Here is a 26,550-nt window from a genome sequence, read left to right as displayed (position 1 = left end):
GCTTGGACGCCAGCATTGATTACTTCGGAACCGGCGACCGCTCGCCGAAGAGACGCCAGGTATACATGAAACCGGACCGAAGTGGATCGTAACCACTGTTTGAGCGATGCACTGATGTCTCTGCGCTGGCAAAGTGTGTGTGAGAGAAAAAAGAAAAATGGTAAAAGATATGCTGGTGGTCATCAAACTGCTTCAAACATAGGGCCAGCGGTACATGCTGGTGCCGATCCCATGCGGCTGTAGATGAGTCAACCTGCTGACGCCATTACCGAGCACCGTTTGACCTGGATCCCACGACAGCCTGCAACACGCGAGCGCTTCAACCGGGTTACCTGTCTCCCCAACAAGATTGGTGTTCTGGGTGTTCCCTTGGTGTTCTTCACGTCGTTCGTTTCACGGCTTTTGTGCAAGGCAGTTCATGTCGAAAATACCTCGTCATCCGACTTGTTGAATGGCAATCTGCAACCGTGTCCCGGCCCTCGTCTCCATCGCAGCAGCATCTAGATCCCATCCCTTCCCCCTCATCTCATCCCCATACTTGTCAAACATGGCCCGGACGTCCTCCAACGTCTGCCTCAGCTCAGCAATCAGGCGATCCTTGGGCGGTGCTGATGCTGTATCGGGCTTGTTACCCGAGTGTCCTTTGCCATCTCGGGCTCTCTTCGCAAGCAACAGTGCGTGCGCCCATGCTTTGAGCTGATCATTCGGTCCACATCCTGCTTTCAGTACGATTGAGATGTCGGCAGCGGATGCGGCGGGACATGTTATGTATGCCTCGCCGGTGAAGACGGCTAGCAGTTCGGAGATTTGAATAGCGCGAAGCGTGAGTGAGCCAGTCTGTGTATTTTCTTCACCAATTCGGCCTAGCAAATCCTGGAGAGATACGCCAATCTTACATTGTCCGAGTAATCCATCGTCAGACCAGCGCAGTACGTCACCTCTATGGAAGATCCTTTCGCGTTTGGAAACTTCGCTTGGGCTTAGGATGACGCCATGTTGAAGCATGTTGCTGAAGAGAATGTTGGCCCGTTGTCTGTTGAGCGAGTTCATGCTGACTGCTTTTACCGCGGCATAGTTGGTGGCTAGGTGTATAGCAAGAAGAAAGACGAGTGTGCTCCACGTCGCGAAAGGTGAGGTTATATGCGATACCACAAGGCTGCCCGCCTAGATGGTCTGTCAGTCACTTCACCAATGGTGAAGATATTTAAAGATACTTACAAGCATGCCAAGTAAAGAGATCACAGTCTCCTGACTGGAGTCTTTCTAAATAAAATAAAAATGAGTTAGCACACATGTTCATCCGCCCCCCACTGCAGATAACGTCGTTTACACGAGAAGATGAGGAGCAAGAACTTGTGTTATAGACAATACAGAAATAGCAAACTCACAGCATTGACCTCTCCCAGATTTCCCTTTCTCGCAAAATGCGCACTCAAACTCGCTTTTGCACTGCCCGCACAAACTCCACACAACGCCCTCAAGCAACTCGAAAAGCTCAACACAGCCACGCGGATAGGTTTGGGGAAAGCAGGCGACAAGCAATCGAGAATCATCGCTGTATCATTGAAGACGTCTGCAGCCAAGCGGAACATTTTGCACTCTGGCTCAAGGGCTGTGCCGAGACGGTGTGCGAAGAGGATTGTGGCGATGCGGCCAGTTGACTCTTGGAGCACAGAGAGGAGGAGTGCTGAGGTGGGGGAGGCAGTTGAGTCACCTACGCCAACGCCTGGGTAATAGGTGTTAGATGTGCGTGAAAACGAGTTTTCCTTATCGTATGATCGTGATGGGGTACCGCCATGTTTGGCGCTTGCGATGCATGATTCTCCATCTCTTGAGTTCAACATATAGCCTTGTCGACCACGCACAGCAGTAGATCCACACAATGACTGAACGGAAAAAGACAAGGGGCATATATCGTGATGTGCATGAAACATACCTTCCAGCACAGCTCTCGACGCCAGCATCCCCGCAATCGAAGATGAGAACGCCTGGAGCGAGTCCTGCGCCGCATCGTCTTATCAGCTTCCTACCCATCATCCCACGATTCGAGCGGTCGTCGAAATAGGAAAGACTTCAGTGAAACTTACGTAAATCTGGTAATGAACATAATCCTCCGTCACACTCTGCGGATAGCCCGCTGGCAAGAAAATATCCAGAACGCGTTGCGCATAGCTTTTCGCTTCTTTGGGGTACTAGAACGAGGTGGGTGTTGTGTTAGCAAAAGTATACGTTGGCTTTATTTTCATGTGTTGAACCGTGACTTCGATCCAGGTTTGTTAATCCAGGTACTAGAATTGAAGCTCGAATCGCAAGCCAGGTCTGATAGACAGCCTTGGAAATGTGCATGCGACATACAATTACGTCAACTCTCCTCCCCTGCGCCTCAGCAACATACTCCAACACCAGGTTCCCCGCCTCATCTCGTTCGGCAATCTCAAGTGCCATCAAGGTGCTGCGGGATGGTGGTGTGAGAATGATGTGGTTTGCGCCGAGCAAACTCCTAACGTGCGTGGATTACGAGCGACGTGCGCTAGTGAGGGGGAGAGAGGGGAAAAGATGGAGCCCTGAGGAGGGGGGCGAACGCGTGGATCTCACAAACCAAACCCGATTGCACATCAACAGTTTTCCCCCCCACGATTTCTTGCATACTCACTCCACTTTCCATAATTCTAATTTAACGTTCTTGCTTCCTTTACGTCTGATTAGAGTCTACTCGCCGCTTTACCACTCTTCCACCCATTTTCACAAACACTGCTCTGTGCGCGCAGCCACATCTCGCTAGCCCCAGCTGCAACTCATCTACCACAGAGTGGTGCTTATTTGATTACCTGGTATTGCTGCCTAAACAAAAATCTCACTGCAAAGCACTTTGCTTCAGCCCACGTAGCTTTACTACAAAGAGGTAGGGAGACTGTTTGGGTTAGATGTTTATGTGTCAACTTTCGCTTGTTGGAGGCGTAGCCATGTGATGCATGTTAGGATGGATACCCTCAAGGAATAGTACCGATTGGTAGGCTTAGTTGGAGGGCTTGCACAAGTGGGACTAAACGAGGTAGCAGTCTTACTCTGGATGCACGAATCAACGTCGCCTACATACATTGAATCTCTGACTACTAACTGCTTGTTACTAGTCTCTTACTACTGTCTTTACTACTAGGCAGATCCTCGCTCCGTGCTGGAACAGTCAGCGACTTGCATGAAATAAGTTCTCTTGAGTTTGACGTACTACAAGTCCAGGGGCAAGTATAGCCTAGTGAAGGAGAAATAAGGATATGTAGAAGAATTAGGAGGTAGGTCAAGTATACTACGAAATATTTCAGCGTTCAACCATAAGGTGAGACAACGAGTGGTAGCACATGATGAAGTTTGTGGCTCTAAGACTGTATGTCTCACAAATGCAATACGTATCAGTAGTACGTTCATAGTATATAGGATTTCCAGGTACCTTGAAGTAAGATTTGGCATTGGGATACAACTCAGTAGATACAACCCGCCTTGTACCAACTATCGCTATTTCCCAGCAGAATATAGCCTATGGGAAAAGTATACAAATACAGCAGGTGACTGAGAAATCGCTTCTTAGAATCCTTGCCTTGATGTTTTCTACTTGAAACATCAGAAGATCGACAAACACAATGTATTTGCTGGTAGTAGACTGTTACCTCTACCTGCAATTCCATCGTTACAGAAGCACCTCCCATCCATCGAAACATTACTCGGGGTATCTAATACTGCATCCGAATATTACATGGCGGCCCTGGGTCTGCTGAATTGGGTTCAAGATCGTGAACATGCTAGCATGTAGCATGTAGGCAGCCCTCCCTCTGCTCCTCATAAAATATCGTAAACTCAAAGGTGGATGTATATCCATCTCCTTCCACACCACAGCAAACCCAGCGCCGCCCGCTCAAACATCTCTACCCTCCCTTTTCCTAACTGACGTCCTTGCGAACCTCATTTTGCCCCCCAGCCTCTCCACCTCTTCGACGGCCGCATCTCGCTGTCTCTCCAACTCTTTGATATAGTCAATAGCAACTGCAAGCACCATACTCTTGCTAGGTTTCACCGCGCCCACATCCGTACCATCGCATTGCGGCAACATGGGTACCGCCCTGCGTAGTCGCTCTAGCTCCGCATTGAGCTTCTCACGATACTTGCGCTCGACTTCAGTGTGGGGCATGCACTGTGTTCGGGTGACTCTGTTGGCAGTGATGGTGGTCGCTGAGGGATCCGAGACGGGGCGGTGCAGACGGGGACGGCCTCGCTTGCGTGGGGGAGGCGGCTTGAGACTGGTGTCTTCAGGGGAGGGGTGGTGCGTCGCGATTGGTGACGAGGATGTTGGGCTGCCGTTGCTAGAGGGGGTTGGCAAGGGGGAGGGGTTCGAGGCAAAGCCGCTAGGGATATCGGATGCCGTGTAGGTATGCTGGAAGTCGGCTGGACAGCCCAGGGGGAGGGGTTGTAATTTGGCCATGCGTTTAGAGGAGGTTTGGAGACTGCGCTAGTTGTGTTGACAAGCGACGGTGTGTTGATGTAGCTGTTGGGTACTGGTGCGCTCCAATTCATATCAGTGTCCGCTGGTTTGGTGGGACGACTGAAACATGAGTTATGCCTGCTGCCGTAGCTATTGAAAGCATAGTCGGACGGTACGGGATACGCGTCGGTGAGGTATGCGTCGATTTCGTCCGGTGATGGAAAGGCGTCGCTGTTGGGAGAGTACATTGGGTTGTTCGCAGCCATGGGGAAGGCAGGCAGGTTGGAGAAGTCCATCTTGGTGTATCGCGACTGTAGAATTGTGTAGGACGTTTATTACTAGTCACTCAGTTTTGGGCGATGCCATATGGAGGTATATATCGAAAGGCCTATTCGTTTCTCTGACCCCCCTGTTCACAGCCCTACCTTGGTATCCTAGTTGGTGATCGCAGCCAGTAATCGGGTGAAAGCAGAATATCGAACGATCAGCAGGCGATTCACCGGCTTTTGCCTGCTCCTGGACGATGTCGCAAGCTTGGTTGTGCTGTGCCTAGAAGCTTCGGAGTACGGGACGGCAAGCAAAGTTGGCGGAGAAGCAACAGCCTGTATCGCACCAAAAACTTCAGCTGCAGCCAGGACCATGTAACAAGACTTTCCCATAGCCTCTATTGCAGCTATGATATCCGCCACCTGAATGGCCAAATCTCTTTGTAACCTTGCAGCGCCCAGCAGAATCATACGATTTGCGCTAGGGATGACGGTCTAGAAGGTCCATTCATTGCAGTTGAAGTACGCGAAGCCCGCCTTCCGACGGTGTGAGACGAAGCTGTCGTTCCCTTGTTGCAGAGTACCGTGACGTTGACGCAAATGCACACCAAAGTTCGATACGCGGGGAGGGAAATTTTGGTGACGGGCAAGCATTCCTAGACCTATCACTGTCGGCCACGGCCACGAGCTGATATGCTAAACCCAATCACGTTTAGGTGGTGACACATCTGGCAGTACTTCCCTCAGCACCTGGACCTATCCAGCATACGGTCATCGCCGACTGGTTTGTGGTTCCAGCAGCTTCCACTTCGCCTACCATGGGCATGCATCTTGGCAACTAGCGGTTCGGCATGTTCCGGCTAATAAGCTGTCCACATGGCTGATTTGCAGCAAGGTAAAAACAATGGGCGATTGAGTTCGAGAACGATCGACGATCGAATCGACGATCGAATCGACAACTCACATTTACGAGGAGGAACATATGGAATTCCTCGATCGCTCAACTTGGGTATTCGCAGTAATGAGGCAGTTATTATATTCTACGGTGAACACATCAGCTTATGTCGAAACACCCGGAATTTGAGACCTGAGGGATAAATACAAGTGCGTGAGCAGCGACTCTTGCTTTTCGAGGCTCTCATCACTTGTCGGCTCAGTCATCACTCCGAGGGCTCTTTGGGCGTTTGCGACCTCAGCTCGTCTCGAAGTTAGCAAGCATAAGCGGTAGACCCTTTGCCCCTATCCCAACCTGGTACCATTGCATTAGCGCGTTTCCAAATGTTGAAGTATAGTTTGGCTGAATGTACGCCTTGCCGCATGCACGTCGAAACCCACGACTAGGAAGTCTTGCCTGGAATACTTTGTTTAAAGAGGCTGGAGCCGCGGAGCGAGAACTTGGTTATCGTTCGTCTACTAGTACAAACGGTCCCTACGCTAGGATGACATTGTGACATCCCCTATTACTCGGAACCAAAAAATGCTGCGAAACACTTCGTAACGAAGGACGTGTGAAGGGCGCCATGAGGGGGTGCGTCTGTGACTGGACAGTGCGGGTACCGTACCAGACTTAAAGACCAACAGAACCATTTTCCTAAACCAACATAAGATTTCGCTTGCAAAGCGGGAAAACATCGGGAATCAGAACAAGAATCTGGACAAAGGAGAAATATGTCATATTACTACATCAAAAGCGGGATGGTTGCAATCTCAAGACCCTAAACGCCGCCACTGCCCTACAGATCTACCCAACGCTACCAGGCGTGTACTATCTTTCCCATTCTGCTCAACATATTCAAGTATACACACGAATGCAAACCCCTCATCTCGCCAGGACATCTATACCCAAACCATTCTAGAGCCTCAAAGACGGACGTTTGCTCCAATTTTGCCACCTTGAAACCAAATGTTCTCTCGCCATTCTCCGATGCGGACGCCCACATACGCGAAAGCGCTAAGCTTTAGTTGTCCACCAAGTGCTCTCTTAATAGCCTCGTATCCGAGGCTACCAAACGACCAGTCGACGGGTAAGCGCGGAGATTCGGAGAGGCCGGGAGGTACAGCGAAAGGGAGGTCGTAGATGATTTTACCGGCTGTATGACCTTCATAATAGGCCGTCGCGTCCATGCTAGTTATGTACATGGTTGTAGCACGGAAAGGCGACGCAAGAGTGAAGACGGCTGTGCTGGTGATGAGATGCATGGTGGTACCGCGGATAAAGTGGGATCTGCCATCATCTTCGGGGTCGCCACAGTCATCATCATCATCACATGGCTTCTTCGGTGTTGACATGTGCGGCATAGGGCGTTCGATTGGAAATTGCGAGAGTAGGCGGCCAATATAGGGGACAGATGGGACAGAATTCTCATGGGCTTGGACAGTTATAGTGGTGTTGTAGCCTGTCATTGGCATTAGCTTGTTTTGACGGATGCAATGATTAGCATGGACGTACCAGAGATGTACTGGGAGAGTAGTTCTGCACCGATCTTCTTTCCCTCTTCGCCACCATACGTATAAGGATCCCAAAGAACGGATGCGAGCTTGTTTGTGTTGTTACCAGGAGAGACTTCCATATCTTTAACCGTTGCACTGCCGATGTGGGAGCCGTTGGCCAAAATGTTGATGTTGAAGTAGGGGACCGTTGCGGAGTATTTTGAAGGGTTTGTAAAGTTGACCAGGGCCGTGATCGTAAGAGAGGTAGGCGAAGTGTCTGAGATGGACAGATTGCCGACCTGCACATTGATTTTGCTCGCCTCATCTTCACCATCGCCGGGTTGAGTGTCTTTTCCGTGGCCAATTGCTGAACGCCGAAAGTTAGCTAAATGCAGGAGACGCGGCCAAACTTGGATCACGAACTGGTTACGAACGTTTGACTGGTACGACACCTTGCGCCGGAATTCCTCGCACTGCGAGTTTGCCCATGGGCGTATCCACGCCAATGCTGACTGCAGCCTTGAGATCCATCAAAACCGATTTGCCGCCGAAAAGCAGAGCCTGCACGACTTCACTAAAGAGGTCGTCGTCGAGGATTTCGATGGGTGCGTCCTTGATGACGGACTGAACGAGGAGAGACGGCCCATCTGAGCCATGTCCTTCAACACGAGTGGAGTTTGCCTTTTGCCACTTTTCCAAGTTCATTTTTCCAAGCTTCTTCTTGTGGTAGTAGATGTCAGCATCGGCTTTGACTTGAGTGACATCGACGGGGAAGTTCATCTCATGCGGTAGTCCGATATCGACATTGACAATACCAGAAATCTTGGGACGAGCTCCAGGTGTGCCAGGTTCAGCAAATGGGTTGGGCAGACTGAAGTGCATGTCGGCTAGAGAGAAGTTCTTGATCATGTTTCCCATGGACTTTCCGGCGAAGGGAACTGGGACGGTAATGTCCTTGAGCAGCTCACGAGCCCAGTCGGGTGTAGCTGGGTCAGGGAACTTGCAGCAGTTGATGTAGATAGTCGCGTCTTGGCCCTTCATGTAGTCGCCCAAGAAAGCGTCAAGCGGAGACTTGGCCGAGTTGGGGCAGACTTGGGTCAATGGATCTGAGAGCTTGTCGACAATGCCGGTGACATCGACCTTGACGTCTGAGTTGGGTTTGATCTCAAGTTGATCAGTTTGAGCAGTTCCAAGCATGATGTGCTTGTCGGATGCTGAGCAGCCCTCAATGCCAACATCGACAGCCACTGGAGGCAGCGTGATCTGGACAGGGAAGTCGTTTTGCACGACGACGGAGGCGTCGGCGCCAAGTCCCTTCTGACCATGCTTAGCCTTGCCAAGGTTGAGCTTTGTGATGTTGTAATGAGGAAGTGTTGGAATATCGCCTCCCTGGAAGACCATGGACTGCTCAACGAGCTGCTTGCCAATATTGATCAATCCCGACTTCAAAGGAACTTCAGCCTTGCCCTTGAGCCGTATCTGCCCTAGTCGACCATCGATCCAGTCGTTGGCGACATTGCGAATACCGTCGGGGGACCCGGGTTGTACAGTCGCAATAAATGACACATGCGTCGTGTGCCCGTTCCTGATGTTCACTTTGATTGCAGGTATCTTGGCCGTGCCAATCAAGACGTTGCCGTACTCGGGCAAGTAGACGTCGGCATCAAAGGGCCCAGTCTCAGCCTCCTTTGCAATCCATGTGCCGAAGCGGCCGAGATTGCGCGCGCTCTGTTTCTTCACTTTGCTCGCGTTCATTGTAAAGTCTCCTTGTATGTGCACCTTGGCGCCATGCTCCGTCAACCCGTCCATGGAGAGCTTGGTGGGCTTGAAGTCGGCTGCCTGCATGGAGTACTCTTCGATGCTTTCCTTGGCAAGGAAGCCGAGCATGATGAAGACAACGAGCAGACATAGCAGGACGAGAGCCAGTATGCTCGGCCATCGCTTCCTCCACAGCGGGACTTTGCCACTGCCACTCTTGTCTGAGCCGGCGCTCAACGATCGCAGCAACGAACGTGTCGCGGGTGTCGTCTCGTCTTCATCTGGTCTTTCGTGGTCATCTCGGTCTTGTTGCGACAGCAGCGGCGTCTGCTCTGTGGTTCGACTGGATTGGTGGGAGCGGGCTGAGCGCGACGAGCGGGCAGACTTGTGCGAGGCCGGTCTCGAACTAGACGTGCGGGTGTTGGCGCTGGAGCCCCACTGCTGCTCGACGTTCTCCTCCTCAATCTTCAGGCGTAGGGGGGTCCAGGCGACGGACATGACATGCGGCGTGTTGATGCAGGTCGAGGTGAAAGGAAACAAGGACGGAGAGCAGGTTGGTGTTGGTTGACGTTGTCCATCTCGTCATGAACTCAGCCACTCGCTGGGCGCCGGATAAGAGGCCTGGTAGCGACGTGTGTCCGTGCCTGCCGCGGCCGCTAGCCTCGACCCCAGCATTCTCCACCCACATGCGTCACGTCTCTAGTGCCGTTTGACAGCAATAATTCATTCGACTCACGATAACGCGTGTGACTCAATTCATTGTGTTTGCGACTACATAAAGTCTTCAACTCACGCCATCCAGCCTTCAGACACGCAATTGAAGCAACATGCCCGCTTTCCGTCCCTCCCCCGCTGCTCTACGAAGCTTGCGCCGATGCTACTCTACTTCACCAGCTACACCTCCGACATCGCCATTCGCACCCCGACATCTCCTCTCCATAGCAGATCTCACGCCTGCCGAGCTCACTACGCTCGTCCAAAATGCACACCAACACAAGACTGCCATCAAGCAGACAGGTGAGGTGCCGCATTCGATGCGCGGGGCATTGGCGGGTAAGACAGTAGCAATGACCTTCAGCAAGCGCAGTACGCGCACGAGGGTTTCGACAGAAGGCGCCATCGCGGCATTCGGAGGCTCTCCAATGTTCTTGGGCAAGGACGACATACAACTCGGTGTATGGCAGACCTTGCTACCCCCACTATGCCCGCTGACAAGACGCTTCCCAGGTCAATGAATCTCTCTACGACACTTCGCTCGTCCTCTCCAGCATGACCGCCGCAATCGTTGCCCGCGTCGGCCCCCATTCAGATGTCGCCGACCTTGCAAAGCACTCGAGCGTCCCCGTCATAAACGCCCTATCCGACCTCTACCACCCCCTCCAAATCATCGCCGACCTACTCACCATGGCCGAGATATACCCCTCCACATCCTCTACTTCTCTCGGTCTCGAGGGGCTCAAGATTGCATGGATAGGAGACGCCAACAATGTCCTCTTCGATTTGGCTATTGGCGCGACAAAACTAGGCATAGACATCGCCGTCGCAACCCCTCCTGGCTATGAGATTCCCAAAGCAATGCGCGAAGTAATCTCCCACGCAGCCCAAACCTCTCCCCACCCCGGCAAGCTCTTTGAAACCAACACGCCTGAAGAAGCCATCAAGAACGCCGATATTCTCGTGACAGATACTTGGGTGTCCATGGGCCAGGAAGAGGAGACCGCGAAGCGTCTCAAGGCCTTCTCGGGCTTCCAGATCACCTCTGAGCTGGCGAAACGTGGTGGTGCCAAGGACAACTGGAGCTTCATGCATTGCTTGCCCAGGCATCCCGAGGAGGTTGCTGACGAGGTCTTCTACGGGCCAAGGAGTGTCGTGTTCAGGGAGGCAGAGAATAGGTTATGGGCTGCCATTTCTGCGCTGGAAGCCTTCGTAGTGAACAAGGGCAACATTCAGTGACTAGATCCGTGGTTCGAATGAACGTGGGTTGATGAGCCATTTGATCTTGATCTCTAAAATGAATCTATACCAAGCTATCGGATCAGCTATGTAACATATCCTTTACTTAGTCTCACTTCTTCTCTTCCCTACCACCCTTTCCGTCTTCATCACCTTCTTCACCATCCTTTCTCTCCTTCAAACCCTCCACACCCTTCCCCCAGGCCCCAGCCTTCTTCCCCCAAGTCATCATACCCCAAGCATGCGTCCAGCTAAACTTTGGCGGCGCATCAGGGTGCGTGCGGAAGGGACTTGCCCCATGTTTGAACATGTCCTCCATCTCTTTCTGACGATCCTTTTCAACCTCATCCTTGGACAGAATCTTTATATTAGGCGGGAGCGACTCTGGCGACGGCGCTGAAGTCAAGGAAGAAGGCCTAGACGTAACAGAAATCCTCTCCCAATGTCTCGACTCAAGAGGAAGAGGCCTCCACCATGGCGTCGCCTCTTGAGCTGCAGCAGAAAAGCGATCCCACCACTTGCCCGAACACATTTCCCAAATCCGACTCTCCGCCCTCTTTACAGCAAACTTCTCGTCTTCACCTGTCAAGCCACCTATATTAGCAAAGTCGGGAGATCCAGGACCGAATTTCCGCTCATCCGTGAAAGAGGTTCCCTCGCGTCGGGACCGGTTCGGAGGATCGTCTTCTAGCGCGTCCTCGGACAGCGAGTCGCCCGAGTAAGACGAGATGTTTGGTCTAAAGGGCGAGTTGAGATCTTGGTAGATTTCTGAATACGTTTCTGGGTACACGGCATCGTTGTCAAGAGTCTCTTGTCCTGATTCTGTTGCCTTCGGTGGTCGAGAGGGGAAGAAGATTTCATCCGGACCTGCGGCTGCCGTCATCATCAGTCTGCATCTTGCTTCGTACATGGCGTCGAGTAAGGTGATAAGTCGCCTTGCTTCGCTCTTCATCAGCAGGCCCATGACGGGCACGTCGCTGACGATGAATGTGTGGTATGTAGATGCTAGGGTGATGTAGTCTGCTGGACCTAGAACTGCGCCGCAGAGTTCGGCGAAAGTAAAGAATGCTACGCCATTGTACTGGGCAGGGATCTCGAGGGGCCGGTTGTAGACGGTGAGCGTTGCGGATTCCCAGGGAATGGGGTATTCGCTGTTGGTTGCGTGCTCAACGAGGGAGTTGAAGGATTCGCCAAATTTTATCATTGTTTCTGTAGTGGTGGGTTGGATGAGGTAGTTCTTTGGGAGGTACGATGACGTTTCTGTGGCCTCGGGAATTGAATCTTGTGGTGCGTCAGAAACATCTGTCGTACCCGCTGCTCCGACCGTTGAAGTTGAAGCAGCGTTGGCGAGAGCTTCGGATGCTGGCATCTGCACACTGTCTCTTCGCCCTACCTCTTCTTCCCTCTCAATCTTTCGATAATCTTTCTTTCCCTCCATCTCCCAAACTTCGCACCTCGCCCTAAGCACTTCCAAGAACGCTGCAAACTCTCCCATCTGGCCAGCTCCATCGTCTCTCCTCGTATACGAACTCTTGCTCATACCCCATCCCAGGCGACTAAGGCGATTGACTGGCCGTGAAAACTCCATACCCGCAGCCTTGGCCAACTCTTCTGGCATGCGGTTACTGGTTGCAATGAGCACGCCACCAAGTTGGAAGAAAGACGTCATGAGATTCGACAAAATCTTGCTAGCAGCGCGATCGGGCAGTTGAAATTCGTCCAAGAACAAGATGGGAGACTTCTCGATGAGGTCGCGTGCTACGAGAAGTAGGGAGTACTCGTCGTGAGTGGCTCCGGGGCCGGCTACGAGCGATCTCGACATGCGTAGTTGCTCTAGACGCGATATGGTGTCGAGCATGAAGGTATTGAAGTGCCAACGCCGCTTCTTGCGGTTTGGTAGACAATCCTGGAAGAGATCGATTAACATAGACTTTCCGGTACCGACTTCGCCGTGGAGCATGAGGCCCTTGGGACTCTGCAGTTGCATGGCCTCATCGTGGCTAGTCAAGACGCGCGTCAATGCTTTAGAGTCTCTTTGGTCTTTTTGCGCAAGTAAAGACGTCCATACGCCCCTTCTACCGAAGCGGTTGACATGTGTATCAGTCGGTGACGATGACGCATCTTGGCCCGCATCAACAGCTCGTGTAAGTTGTTGAAGCCTCTTGGAGTAATCTACAGTCGGTTCATAGTCAATTAACCTGTCGTAGAGCTTCTGCAAATGTAGTGCTGCGTTCAATGTTAGTACATACTCTACGCTAGTGTGATCTAAATGGTAGACGTCATACCGAGACGATGTTGAGCCGGGTCAGGTCGGATCTTCTGTGTAGCAATAAGACTGCGATAAAGCACCAAAGGGTTGGTGATTGTAACACCGGTGGAAGGCATTGGTAGTCATTGGTTGCAAGAACGAAAGTCTATGTGGCATGATGTTTGAAGTCGACATGGCCAAGGTGATCTGCCCTGACATTGGACTAGACTGCAATCGGCGCTAGCGCTTTTAGGAAACTCCGACAAGCGGACATGGTACGCGCCATGGAACGAAGAGAGACTGAAAAAGAGAATGCATAACCTGAATGATTGCTACGAACGCCGACCTGGATGCAACATGGTATCGTACTTGGAGTGGAGTTTAATCATATGCTTGTAACGCCGGGAGACCACGCGTCGGCTATCTTCTTGACTTCTTGGACGAACTTGCGACTAGTTATTTGAGTTGAGCCGATCCTATGCTCGGCATTTGCGGTGACTGGGGAATGCTCATCTGGATTGTAGAACCTACGAAGTAGCAACAGAAGTCAGTATGAATATCAATTGCACGTGGTCCTGGATCGTCTTACGGATTCCTCAACAGCTTAATATAGGCTGTCTGCAATGCCCTGAAAGCCTAACGAATGTTAAAAATAGCTCGCAATTTAGGACTATGAGCTTACAGGTTTCATGTCCGCATCTCGTAACCCAACAGCAGCCGCGGTCTTGCTGTCGAGTGCAGTAGCTGGCCTTCCTTCCATGTCGACAACAATGACGAACTTGACTCCAGTGTTGGTGAGCCAGCCATACATTGCTAACCTCTCATCGACGGCTTGAAGAAGTCCAAAGTCCTGATCGGCTGTTTTGTGTGGAAGACGAGCTTCGAAGATGTCCAGACATGAGGAAAGAAGAAACTGGAACTCTAGTGGTGCCCTCTCCTCGGCCGGGAAGAGTGATATGTGCAGTGGGTTGTTCTACAACAATCGTCAACTCTATCCAGATTGAAGATGTATACCAGGTATACTAACGTGTTTGCCAATTACGCCTATGCAGGCGATAGATGGGACCTGAGGACAGTCATCAGCACATTCTCCAAGACCCAGATGCCTGTATTCCTTACCCGACCTGACATGTTGTATGAATAATCACAAGTTGGGACAGGTTTGGTGGATCTGGAATGTGTATGCGGGAGTAGCCTGGCCGACGTAGACCGAAAGGGCGATCGAGGGAGGCGCCATGGCCGCCTAACCTATCAGAGGGCACCAAAATCGACGACTAATCGATTTCCGCCAAGCATTTTGCTGCACCTACCTCATCGATGAACTTCGCGACTCCTCGACCGCCACCCCACATCTTGCCTCTCCACTCCTTCACCCACGCCCTTCCTTTCTGTTCGGCGCAATCATGTTTTCGACAACAAGGTCGGCGGCCTCAATGGCTCTGCGAGGTTTGTCCCCGACACCCACAAAGCTCGCCGTTTCCCGCAACTGACAATATGGACAGCCAAACCCGCGACGGCACTGATGCCATTCCGCGCCGGAAGCGCAGCTTTCCTTTCCTCGAGCTCTTCGGACAGGGCCACGACCATGAAGACACCCGCGACCATCCCCGGCAACCCTGGAACGCCACCACCGATGAAGTCAGCGCGAGTAGAGGTGCCATTGCCGAGTCAGGAGGGAAAGAAGGGCGCTATGCAATACGCATTGTATGTGATATCCCTGAAAATTCCTGGAATGGAAATCAAGGCGGCAGCAAGGAACGGCTACAAGGGCACAAGCTAACGTGCGGCAATAGGACAACACTCGACCAAGTTGCCAACTGGGCCCGTCAGAGCTCTCTCTGGCCTATGACTTTCGGTCTCGCATGCTGTGCCGTCGAGATGATGCACTTGTCCACCCCACGATACGATCAGGATCGTCTCGGTATCATTTTCCGTGCCTCGCCACGACAGTCCGATGTCATGATCGTAGCCGGAACCCTTACAAACAAGATGGCACCAGCGCTGCGACAGGTCTACGACCAGATGCCTGACCCACGATGGGTTATCTCCATGGGCAGCTGCGCAAACGGAGGAGGCTACTACCACTACAGCTACTCGGTCACAAGAGGATGTGACAGGATCGTACCAGTAGACATCTACGTGCCTGGATGCCCGCCTACCGCCGAGGCGCTCATGTACGGAATCTTCCAGCTGCAGAAGAAGATGAGGCATACCAAGATCACGAGAATGTGGTACAGGAAGTAGAGTGTTTGGGTTTGTGTGGTCTATTTTGATGGTCGTTTTATCTGCGAGTTTGAGGGAGCAGATTCCTCCTGTACAAATCGATCTTCTATGTGCATAGTCTATACCAAGTCGAAGGCGTGATGTTATTACGCCGTCTCGCCAAGTCCAAACATCTTGATCGAATTCTTCCAAGCACTGGGCAACTGTCAGCTTCTTCCTGTCGCCTGTGTTATAACGAAAATTGGTAGACTCACGCATCACAGACTTCCTCCAAGGTGATCTCCTTTATCTTTGCGATCGCATGTGCCACGTGTGGTATCGTGGCCGGCTCGTTTCGGCCCTTGACCATCATACCTTTGGCGAACTTCTCCTTCTTGACCGCCTTGGGTAGTGGAGGCGCGTCTTGCAGGTACTTGGCTGATGCATGACTGGGTCGCATCTCGCACCATGGACCATCCGTCTCGATCTGCAGGCGCTCAAGTGGTATTTGCTTGACGACTGCGATGTTCTCCTCCGCTAGTAACAAGGTCAGCGCAATTGCATCTTAACTGCTATAGGAATACTCACTTTTCATGCTACATCCGTTGACTCCAATATCGAAACCCAAGTCAACAAGACGTTGCATCTCCTCCACCGTACCAGTGAAGCTATGAACCAGACCTCGTTTCGGCAATTGATCCAATTTCGCAGTCAAGAGTTTCTCAAAGTCTTCACTCGCGGCTCGCGAGTGTAGAAACAGTGGTAGCTGGACCTCGATTGCAATCGCCAACTGTGCTTCGAAGTATTTCAACTGCGGCTCCTTTGGCGTTAGAAAGAGGCGGTCATAGTCAAGCCCAATCTCGCCAAAAGCTACTGCATGTCCTGCTTCTTTGGCTTCAAGCGCTAGAGCTTTCAAGGCAGAGAGGAGTTCGGACGGGCCTCCAGGGTGCGTGTCGAAATGTTTTGCTGAACAAGGATGTACGCCAATGGTTGCGTAGCATAGGCCTGGATGAGCTTTCGCTATTTCGACAGCATGCTTCGATTCCTCGAGATCGGAACCAGTTACCATGAACTTCTTGCAGCCAGCATCAACGGCTCTATGGATGACATCTTCGAAATCATCTTCGTGACGCTTAGTGCCATGGTATTCACCACGGTATATCGGATCCGTAAAGTTGATACCGATCTAGGATGAGTTAGATGAGGGATGTGGCGGGAAAGTGGGATGCGGACCAACATCGATGTACTTGAGTTGGGTGGCTTCCGTGGTCATCCTGAAGACCTTGTGGGTTGTTCTGTATGTATGAGAGACGATATCTGATATCGATGTTAGCCTTGTGAGGGTCAGTGAAGAACTGGAGTAATGACGCACGCGCAAAATTGCTCGAGAGGGGTCGGCCGAAGCCAGAGGGACGCAGTTTAGGAATTCGATTGATGGTGTAAGCTGAAGCACGATCTCTCAAAGCTTGCATGGGCTTCAGTAACATGAATGAAATTGGTAGATGGAATGCGATCTTTGCTGGTTGATCGTTGCTATCTCAAGCATATATGACTAAGCCGCTTCAAGTTTAGTTTCGATGCTCGCATCTCTCGCACAGCCACTCTGCATCATAACCACATCTTCCTACGCGCTCAATCATCACTGCGAACTAAGGCTGCTTCAGGTATCGTTGTTAGACAGTCATCCTACGACATCTACACAGGAGGCGAAACTACAGGGCAAGGCTTTCACTTGAGAGTAGCCGATTGCACTCGGCGTCGCCTTAGACACCTTTGTGCACCCACACGCTTTCTTTACTCTCATGTAAAGCAATCGTGATTACAATCGATATCGCAATGGAGAACCTATGGCATCTTCGTCGTGTGGCGGACAATGCTGCAAAGGCCTGTTGGATATGCTACAAGCCATCCACCAGTGTACTTATTACTCCTAATAACAAGGTGCGAAGAGGTGATATGGTACGCTGTACTCGTTCATACTAATTCACCAAAAGGATTTCTTCTACGTTTGTCCTGGACACTTATCCGATAGAGGTTTCTGTCAACCAGAAGCTGACGAAGCGAAGAGGGTTGCAGACCAGAAGAAGCAGGAAGAGCTAGATCGCGAGATTGAAGCCGTGAAGAAAGAGTACGAGGAGAAGCAGAAGCTCAAGCGTGAAAAGCGCAAAGGAAAAGATAAAGACAAGGACAAGGAGAAAGAGAAGGAGACCAAAGGCAAAGAAGAAGAGGAGGACAAACAGGATGAGAAAGCCAAAGACGACAAAGCATGTAACGTGCATCCTTGCCTTCTTTTCTGGGCTAACTTCCATGTAGATCAAAGAGCTCTCCAAAACCAAAGACCAAACTCAGGCTGAGCTTGGTCCGCGCATATATCAGCTCAACAAGTGAGGCCATTCTTACAGACTCCTTGCTTGACTTAGACCTACTGACTCTGCACAGGAACTTCTATCAGATGCGTCTAGACAAGCTGCGGAATGCCGAGGTTGCCAAACGAAATCGTGAACGACTGAACAACCCTGCAAACTTTCCATCTGTGCCTAGCGGCAATCCCTAGACGCACAATATGTCCAACATCGACAACGGTGGTATTCATGGATCACTGATTACTCCCATTACCCAAAGGGCTCCCTATCCATTCATCGCCTGGAAGCCGGTGGGAATTACTTAGGCGAACGGTGACGGGTCTTACGGCCGCCGACCATACGTCCTTCGAAAACAACGCGGTCAGCTTTTAGCGGCCGGTTTAAATCCCATGCTTACCCAATGTCATACGTGTCATGCATGGTCACTTGTTTATAGTTACGGTCAAACTAAGCCCTTGGCGCTTCAGTACCCTTTGACAAAGGACATCGTTCGCTAGCAGCCTAACGGGCATGTTCGGATACCTTTACTTGCTAGACAGACACTGATCTCGCCCAGTGCGCTCATACTCTGTAGGTATATTTGCAAAACCCAGCCGGCCACACCTTGCTTGTGTAGAACTCCTGCGGAAGTGGCTTGAGAGCTTATATTACTGCAGCAGTTCTCCTACCGATCCACAGCTCTATCCCATGCATGTCAATATGTTCAATTTCGGCTTCCTCTAATCGGACTGGAAACTCTCTGTACGTCACCATGCTTCAACACCTCGAGACCAGATAAGAACATGTGGCTTTCGCATTTGGCATGATTGTGACGCTTGGGCATTTGTTGGACTACTTGGCTGGTCCGGTACGACCGTAGGCGTCCTCGAGAACCCGCGCTCGCCTGACCACCTCAGTATGTACTAGAGCCATTCAAAGTATACACAGCAAGTCGTAGTGCTTCATAAGTCTATCTAGGTAGTGTATCATTTAACCATTCACAGCTTCGATTGCCTCCGAAACCGGCACTCACTGCAATAAGTACGAACATATCGCTGCATTGCTACACAAGCTTGGCCAAGGATATTCTGTGCCGTGTCACAATCAATGACTCAGTAGACAATCATGCCCTAGTGATAACGTGAACGCTCTGTATGGAGTGGATTGGCATTGTTCCGCAGCTCGCTGCCCATCACATCATAGCGCATCCTGACTTTTCGCTCTTTCGCTTATCTGCTCACGCAATTTGTCACGAATATCGAATCTACTGACTCATCCCATACACGCGCCGGAGACATCGATGAATGCCTTGGCAATGTACTATCTGAGGAAAGATACCCTTCTCAACAACGGCCGCTCTGCCAAGCATGGCAGCAGGCTGGTGACTTGGGTGCATATGCATTCAGGAACACGCCCAGTAGTACGTTGTTCGCAGGAAAGTGATCTCATAGAGGCTTACCGCCATCTACTATCTTCCAACATCTTCAGCTTCCAGAAGTGCTGATGCTGTTTAGGGTTCGACACATCCGGCCAGGCATCGACGCTCTTCTATGGGTCAGTCGCTACGTCATTTAACCTCTACAATCCTATAACGTCTTCTCGTGTTTACTACCCAGTCAACGTCTCGTCTCCCCGCACTACCACCAGATCCGTGTTGATACAGCGGCACAGGCCGTCTAGTGGCCGCCACTAAACTCGCCCTTATATCAGCCTGTTCCTCGTGATGCTGATGGTCAGCATGTTCGGGTAATCAGGCGAAGAACACCTCAAACCCTGTTTCGAAGGTCCAGCTAAACAGTAAGCCTCGCTTCAGATCGGGGCGCGTCAGCATCGTGCCGCGCACCTATTTAGCGACACATCATATCACTTGCTGCATCACATGCATGCCAGCGGCTTCATATCTCCACTCCATGACCTAGTCGACTTGACACATTGTATCTACTGTAATCGCTTCCATGTTCCCGCATAGGCATCCATGGACGCGCACCTTCCAATTGGAGCATAGTCATTTGGACGTGTAGAGCAAAAAGTCGACGAGTATCTTGTGACAAGTGCTCATCTCCAGCCTTACCATAGGGCAATTTCACGATCCTGCAGCCACATTATTCCTGAGTCACCGGGTCTCCGCTTATGTTGCCGTTCAGGCGTCCAAGGGAAAAGCTTTTGCGAGACCGATTCTGCGACCGGGTCAATGTCAGCGTCAGCACTTGTCAGAGTGCAGTACCTCACGAACTCAGTACTTTCGAATACAGCAGCTCTTTACCTCTAGTTATAATTGGTTATATCAAGGTGTGGCAGATTCCATGCTATGCGTTCGCAGATCTCAAAGACCCAGTAATGAGGAGTAATACGTGCATCGAAGAATGTGATGTAGGTCCTGCTGATAAGCGTTGATCTAATCTTTTGTACACCGTCCACAACGGCTTGTACCGTGTCCTTGCGTTTCCAGTGTGACCTGCAGCCATCAGTAATGCAGCCATGAACTTCAATACTAGCGGAAAGATCGTTGCAAATACTAATCCAAGTCCGACAAGCTCCAAGAGTATTTCGTACAATTCTGCTTCAAGAAGATTTATGAATCGAGGTCTTGAGATGCAGTTACAGAAATTCATCCTTGATACTACTCTCCACGAATCGTTGATTTGAAATTCTGCAACCAAAAAGTTGTAACCTAAGTTTGACGTTCTCAACTCTCAATCACATCCCTTATGTCTACTAACCCTCTTGCCACAACACACCAACTCCTGACCAGGCTCACAATCACCACACCCCACTTCATACGACGCACCGTCAGTCATCAAAAGCACGCCAATATACAGTAGTCGGCGATTACAGCCCCATCTAGCTCTTACTGCTCACTGCTCACTGCTCGCTTCAAAGCCACGTGAGCTCAATCTCTTCCGAAACAGCTTACCCCACATTTCGCACATTGCGTGTCATGTCAGATCACAGATATCGTCGCGTGTCACACCGAAACGAGAGACTGTCTGTGCGGTCGGAGAAATTAACATAACGTGGGATGGTGCTACACCGAGTTCTGGGAGTTTGTGTCAGCGCTAATGGAAGGCACGTGTTTAGGTTTTTTTTTGTCGGTGGCGGCTGGATATGCGTGCTGGTTTGTTGATGGTTTCTTTGAGTCTTGGTATGATTGTACTGTCGTGTATGCGTGTGTATTTCGCCAATATGCATTGCATATCAGCAGCTCAGGAGTTAAAAGTAGTTTCACTCTTGCATTGCATTCTCTTGGAAGACCCAATTCATTCTGTTCTCAGTGAAACCGTAGTTCCAGATGAACCAAGTCGGGTGAGGGTATAATGAGCAGAACATGATTGTCATTCTTTACGCTCTGAACATGTCATGTGCACTGGCAATGTGATGCCACCGTCCCAGAGGCATACATGATCTTCCATGATAACACCACACAAACATCCGCTTGCTGACGGTATGCGTACGCGTATGCCTCTGCCCACGTCGTACCCTGGTCCACGGGTACGTGCTTTGAAACGGGGTGACGAAACGATTCGTAAGTATGGATCTGCTGTGTTTTGGCTGACATGAAGTTACGCAGATTCTTGTTGGTGAAGATAGATACGCGTTGTTCATATGAAGGAGGTGAAGAGCGTTCGCTGATGGTTGTGGCGTTCGTATGTGGTGTGTCAAGGCTCAGTGCTGAACACCGACCCACAGCTGAACAATGTTTGCCCCTGACTGTGTGGCAGCAAGAAAACTCTTCTGCATCATCGTTCATGTCAAAGTAATTGAACTCGCTGTATAGCTTGCGGCTCAGACGGGTATTAGAAGCCGACATGTGACGATTGTGTTCGCCAAGGCTGGGTATTTGGTGTTACATTCGGCCTCGCCGGAAGGGATTCAGGTCAATGAGACATTCGAGAATTGTTCTTGATGCATTGGGTTGACACACATGCTGTATAATAGGTCGAAAGACTACATGGATGTCTTCGCTTGAAACAATGATTCTGGACATCCTGTCCTATCAACGCCCGCTGAATCGATAAAATATCCTTGAAATGCAACAAATTTGCCGCTCAGTGGCACCCAGATTTCCTGGCCGCGTAAGCAGATCTCTGCTATATGGGACTAAATGCAGTCATCAGTGTCGTTATGCCAAAAACGCCCAGGGTTCGCTGCCGCGAGCTATGGGAAAGCTGCAAAGCAGTCTGCAGGCGTGAAAACTTTTCGTTAGAAGGGGGCGACGTCCGGAAATACCGCTCTATGGAACAAGTAATAATGGGAAGGGAGTGCTAGTGCCGGGTCTAACCGGACTCTGTTACTGAAGGGTATGTTTCGATATGTAAAAGCCGCTCGGATTAAACAGGGTCGTTGCTGCGGGTTTTGGAAAACCTCTACCACCCGGTGGCGCTGTAGATGGCCCAGAGCAATCATATCGTGTTCCTCGAAATTATGCTTCATCATGTGTTTCGTTAATGACACCTGGCTTAGGTGCTAAACTTGAGGAGCCGGATATAGAGCCCATCGAGCCAACACGCTCTTGTGGCGGGGGTTCGTCTCTCATGCAGGCGTTTTCAAGCATGTTGGTCCATTTCCCGCTGGTCCCGGCATGACTATGCTTCAAGTGTTGTCTGAAGTGGTCTGCGCGGAAGAACTTCTTGGCTTGGTTGCATTCACCAAATTTATGCACATGATTCAGATGCTCGGATCGGGCTTCCCAATCTGGAGGGTTGGGGAATTCTTCACCGCAATATCCGCAAACGTCTGCCATAGCTGGACGAGTAGGTGAGGGATGGAAAGCTGCACGAACACCGGCAAGCGTGGCGCAGGACCAAGAATGTTGGCGTAAATGAAGAGAATTCTGATGACGCTCGGCTTCGTTCTTGTTCTTGAAGCGATTTGGACAGTACTGGCAAATGTACTGCTTCTCTAGCTCGTGTGCTCTATGGCTGGGGTCAGCGTGGTCGCTCAAGGGTGGATTGGATAAACCAAACGGCGGTGGACAAGCGAGGATCCATGCACTTACCTCAACTCATCTTCACAGTCAAATTTCTTAGGTTTCTTGGGACAGCATTCGCAAATGTAAGCTCCTGGTATGCGATTTGCGGTTGAATTCTGTCGTGAGTGCAACATGCTTTCCGTAGACATTTTTCGTATCTGCGGATGCTCGGACTCTGAGAAGCCTCGTTGGTGTGGAGGTCGTGACAACGACCCGCGGGGACTAGGGTCCAACGACCTATTAGCTGCATATGGCGAGGCGGGGCCTAACTCCGTTTCGCCCAAAGGCGACAACGCACTGGGCGAAAGGCGCTGATCTCCGCAATAACTTGCCATACTGCTTGGAGCGGTTGAAAACCCGAAAGAAGAACCGATCGAACCACTGCGTTGACTTGCGGACCCGGTGGGGGATAGCGAGTTTGGGTTGGACTGGAAACGCGAAGCTGTGCAGTTCCGATTGACCAACATTTGCTGAGAACGGCGGTGATAGAGATCATTATGGCCGCTTGGGATGGGACGATCGTCGCGCGCAGCTTCAGAGGGCGGCGACGAGGCCCGCCGTTTTAGGCCACCCTTAGGGCCTAACTGATAGTCCTCTGACTCGGCAGGGCTACGTTCGTTGATGTTCAAATCACGCATTCCATTCTCTTCCATGCCACTAAACTCAGGATCCGAAAATATGCTGTGATCGTAACTACCGCGGTGCTGAGAGGATGTCTCGTCCAAAGGACCTGGAGTTGAGATGCTACCGTAGCGTGCCCTGTGTGATTCCGCTGAATCGAAACCTGGACTGCGCCAGCCGTTGTAACTGGGTGATATAGTAGGTACAGTCAACGGCTTCAGTTGGCCATTGAGCTTGTGTGAAGGAGCGTGTGTATCGGAGGCGGCAGGGTCGTGAGTGTTGGCAGAGGAGAGTGGAGGCGCGGTTGTTCGTGTGGGTGTATTCGGGCCGCCGATCTTCGAGAGTAGTTGCTTATCGTAGGCATGCGATGAGTTCTGCACGGTTTTATGACCGAGTTGTCGCTCGCTTGTGAGTCTATGGCACATTGTCAGTCACTAGATGGTACACGAGACAACGCCAGATTTGTATGCACAAAGAATGCAAGCAATCCTTGACAAGGTGCTGGACCAATTGGCAGGCGTGGGAATCCTCCAAATGACCAGGATGTGCCAGTGAGGCAAAGACACTCAAGCGCTGCCAAACCTTGCCAGAACCCCAACACGAATTGCTCTATAAGACGAAGGGAGGTATAACAAAGTGATCCGTACCTGTGGTTCCCGAGCGATGGCCGATTTTGGCTACTACGGTCGTCTTCGCTGGTGTTGCTGTGTTCGCTCATACCGTCGACAGATCTAGAGACGGAAGGTTCGCGGGCAGGGCTAAACATATCGACCGAAGGCTCCCGCGGATAGCTACCTATGGCTCCACCGTATAAGCTCGAGCCAGGTCTAACTGTGGCGAGCCGATTTCCGCCAAAGCCGGTATCCCTTGGACTGTTTGTGTTACCCCATTGCCAGCCAGGGTCTTGTCCACTTCTGAGGTCGATATGACGTGGTGGAGGCAAAGGTGGTGGTGGCTCTTCGCGTGCCTGTGAAATTGGATACAGTCAGTGAACCATTCGTATACCGTATTCAGTCCTGGACGAGGCTGGAGAACTTTGCGACTCTTTCAGGAGCTATCTCTCGCATGACGGAGCCACAGGTTGCTCCAGACCCCTCCCCCATTATATCAACCAGCTGGAACACGAGCTTACATACTCTCGGTATGGCCATTGCGACAGCCGGGGTGGGTATCGACGGTCGGCGATGGTGTGGTAGTTGGTAGTGTTGGGAATCACGCTGAGAATCATATACGCGAATACTCGGTGTGGAGGACATGGTTCGCGAGAAAGATGAGTCGTCAGGAGCCCGCCACTAGGGTGCAGCTGAAGCGTACTCGCGCAGCACGCGAGCACCACGAGTGTGGCGAGCGCGACAAGCAAGAAGAGTGAGTATGGTCGCTACTGGATGGTGTATGCGAGCACGGACCCTAAGAGGTAGAATCGTTAGCCCGAAACTACACGGACTGGCCGAAACAGGCAGGGGAAGGGTAGAACGAGGGCGTGCAGACGTAGCTGAACTCCCTCGACTGCGTATTAACAAAGATGCGACATAGCTATGCCGTCGTGTGGGACTTACGCGTTGTTGGGATGGGTTCTCGACGGCGAGGCTTACAAGAGCGAAAGCGGGGGCGCTAGCGCTTGCGGCTGTTAAATGTTCAGCCCTACGAGAGAGAGGGTCCTTCAGCTGAACGGAAGGGTTCTGGCCAGCACCGCCACAAGACGATATTGCTTCTTTTCGCCCGGGACAAGCCGTCATACGACGGGTCTGGCACGAACAATGCAACGATTGAAGTCGTCAGGTCGTTCGGAGGAGGCCTGTTCCTGCCACACCGCAGCGAACAAGACGGCGCGGGACTGCGGTAGGGTCCTTAGCGTGAAGGCGAGTGGAGTAAAAGGGAGAAGGAAGCGTCCCTTGCCGGCATCCAGTGTTCCGGGAAGGTGGTGAATCTGCAGGACAGAGGCACCGCTGGATAGCAGCAGCAACAGCAACAGCAACAGCAACAGTAACAGACGGAGCAGAAGAAACGCCCTCGACCGGGGACTGCGGTTAGCATAAAGCACTACGCTGGATGAGCTCGAATGTCGGTGATTGGTTATGCCTGGTTGCTCCTGGCACGGAGCGCAGTGGAGACGTCAGCAGGGGTAGATGCAACCCTTAGTCGGTCGGAGGAGGGCTCTGGCTTTCGAGAAGCTTCAAGGTCCACGCCCCCGACCCTCATCTCGTGCATAGGGCTTGCCATTAGCGCTGCCATGTCCACTCGCAGTAGATTGCTCGTGACGGCAGACGACTCCCAGCAGCGTGGCATAGAGCTCGGTCAGTCCAAGAACAATCAATCGAGGATTGGCGCCCGCTCGTCCAGCTGCCTGTGTGTCGATTATTGCGCAAACCAAGTAGAGCCGAAGTGCCAGGACGTCAGGCCGGTGCAACGGTGAGATGGCTGGTAGGGCAGGCTTGGAAGGCATGCCGACGGCGTGGACGCGCTGGCTGACGAGGGCTGCATGTCTGGGATCTGACCAAATTGTCCAACATGCAGCATTGCGCTTCGCCTGGATAGGGATTGGGGAGAGAGGTGCAGACGGCACAGCGTCAGATTCAACCGTGTGCGGGTTAGACTCGACTGCGGGTAGCGGAAGTCAGTGCGCACGGATGCTGACGAGTTCGAACAAGTAAGCTCCTCACAGCCCTACAAGCGCCATGAATTGCACCATCAATCACTCATCAGTCAGGCTGAGAGGGCTGTCACTCATACCGTGCTGATCTGCTGATTGGTATTGCGGGAAGCTGGCGTGCCCAGCCAGAGCTTGCCCTCCACTATACCTGCATCCTGAACCGCAAGCTCACTGCGATCAAATCGAATGCACAGCGGGGCGTACACACTATGCAGACAGTCCATCATCTCCGGTAGCCAATGCGACACCGGCTGGCAGTCTGGGATATGGCACTCCCTGTTCCCCTCCATGGTATTTTTGGCAACTACGCTCGTCGTACAGACCGAGAACACCACCCTCCATCTGCTCCCCTATCTCGATTGGCATCTGCTGCAGTAGCCTTACAGATCTATTCCATGGGGGCTGTGTTCATGATGCATTCCAGGGTACCTCGTGCTGGCACGAGCGGCAACATGCAGACGACACGAGTATTACTCCGGGGTATTGGATTGGGGCCGAACCTACACTGTGAGGCCAACAGTGGTACCTACATGGTACGTTGCATTTCACCGGCAGGTGGGTCCTGCCTTGTGGTCAAGTAAGCGGCGGTTCAGCCACTTTGAGACAGCGCGAACCTGCAAGTCTTGGGTGATGTCAGCGA

The 26,550-nt window shown here is 51.6% G+C and overlaps 8 protein-coding genes across 8 annotated transcripts; 3 read left to right on the top strand and 5 right to left on the bottom strand.

Annotated features, from left to right (window-relative positions):
• Positions 1-435: 435 nt before the first annotated feature.
• On the bottom strand, positions 436-4,767 carry ALTATR162_LOCUS10029 (uncharacterized protein; the record flags this gene model as incomplete). Its single annotated transcript, XM_043317665.1, has 4 exons — positions 436-1,164; positions 1,219-1,252; positions 3,942-4,423; positions 4,513-4,767. 4 exons carry the CDS (start codon positions 4,765-4,767, stop codon positions 436-438), a joined length of 1,500 nt encoding a protein of 499 aa, XP_043173600.1.
• A 1,830-nt stretch (positions 4,768-6,597) lies between these two features.
• ALTATR162_LOCUS10028 (uncharacterized protein) lies at positions 6,598-9,423 on the bottom strand (the record flags this gene model as incomplete). The annotated part of the gene is made up of 3 exons (XM_043317664.1): positions 6,598-7,133; positions 7,187-7,534; positions 7,602-9,423. The coding sequence occupies 3 exons, from the start codon at positions 9,421-9,423 to the stop codon at positions 6,598-6,600; spliced, it is 2,706 nt and encodes a 901-aa protein (XP_043173599.1).
• A 329-nt stretch (positions 9,424-9,752) lies between these two features.
• On the top strand, positions 9,753-10,878 carry ALTATR162_LOCUS10027 (uncharacterized protein; the record flags this gene model as incomplete). Its single annotated transcript, XM_043317663.1, has 2 exons — positions 9,753-10,100; positions 10,153-10,878. 2 exons carry the CDS (start codon positions 9,753-9,755, stop codon positions 10,876-10,878), a joined length of 1,074 nt encoding a protein of 357 aa, XP_043173598.1.
• Positions 10,879-10,990: 112 nt separating this feature from the next.
• On the bottom strand, positions 10,991-14,257 carry ALTATR162_LOCUS10026 (uncharacterized protein; the record flags this gene model as incomplete). Its single annotated transcript, XM_043317662.1, has 5 exons — positions 10,991-13,104; positions 13,164-13,197; positions 13,809-14,099; positions 14,154-14,192; positions 14,246-14,257. The coding sequence occupies 5 exons, from the start codon at positions 14,255-14,257 to the stop codon at positions 10,991-10,993; spliced, it is 2,490 nt and encodes an 829-aa protein (XP_043173597.1).
• Positions 14,258-14,529: 272 nt separating this feature from the next.
• ALTATR162_LOCUS10025 (uncharacterized protein) lies at positions 14,530-15,370 on the top strand (the record flags this gene model as incomplete). The annotated part of the gene is made up of 3 exons (XM_043317661.1): positions 14,530-14,572; positions 14,629-14,830; positions 14,920-15,370. 3 exons carry the CDS (start codon positions 14,530-14,532, stop codon positions 15,368-15,370), a joined length of 696 nt encoding a protein of 231 aa, XP_043173596.1.
• A 125-nt stretch (positions 15,371-15,495) lies between these two features.
• On the bottom strand, positions 15,496-16,601 carry ALTATR162_LOCUS10024 (uncharacterized protein; the record flags this gene model as incomplete). The annotated part of the gene is made up of 4 exons (XM_043317660.1): positions 15,496-15,544; positions 15,604-15,865; positions 15,917-16,514; positions 16,566-16,601. 4 exons carry the CDS (start codon positions 16,599-16,601, stop codon positions 15,496-15,498), a joined length of 945 nt encoding a protein of 314 aa, XP_043173595.1.
• A 563-nt stretch (positions 16,602-17,164) lies between these two features.
• ALTATR162_LOCUS10023 (uncharacterized protein) lies at positions 17,165-17,882 on the top strand (the record flags this gene model as incomplete). Its single annotated transcript, XM_043317659.1, has 4 exons — positions 17,165-17,269; positions 17,323-17,592; positions 17,642-17,712; positions 17,768-17,882. 4 exons carry the CDS (start codon positions 17,165-17,167, stop codon positions 17,880-17,882), a joined length of 561 nt encoding a protein of 186 aa, XP_043173594.1.
• A 4,208-nt stretch (positions 17,883-22,090) lies between these two features.
• On the bottom strand, positions 22,091-24,488 carry ALTATR162_LOCUS10022 (uncharacterized protein; the record flags this gene model as incomplete). Its single annotated transcript, XM_043317658.1, has 4 exons — positions 22,091-22,583; positions 22,667-23,674; positions 23,908-24,227; positions 24,393-24,488. 4 exons carry the CDS (start codon positions 24,486-24,488, stop codon positions 22,091-22,093), a joined length of 1,917 nt encoding a protein of 638 aa, XP_043173593.1.
• Between the last annotated feature and the right edge of the window lie 2,062 nt (positions 24,489-26,550).

The sequence above is a fragment of the Alternaria atra genome (assembly GCF_907166805.1).
Source record: "Alternaria atra isolate CS162 genome assembly, contig: 32, whole genome shotgun sequence".
In the NCBI taxonomy this organism is placed as follows: Eukaryota; Fungi; Ascomycota; class Dothideomycetes; order Pleosporales; family Pleosporaceae; genus Alternaria; species Alternaria atra.
Note: the sequence above shows the minus strand (reverse complement) of the source record. Positions and strands in the feature narration are given on the sequence as shown.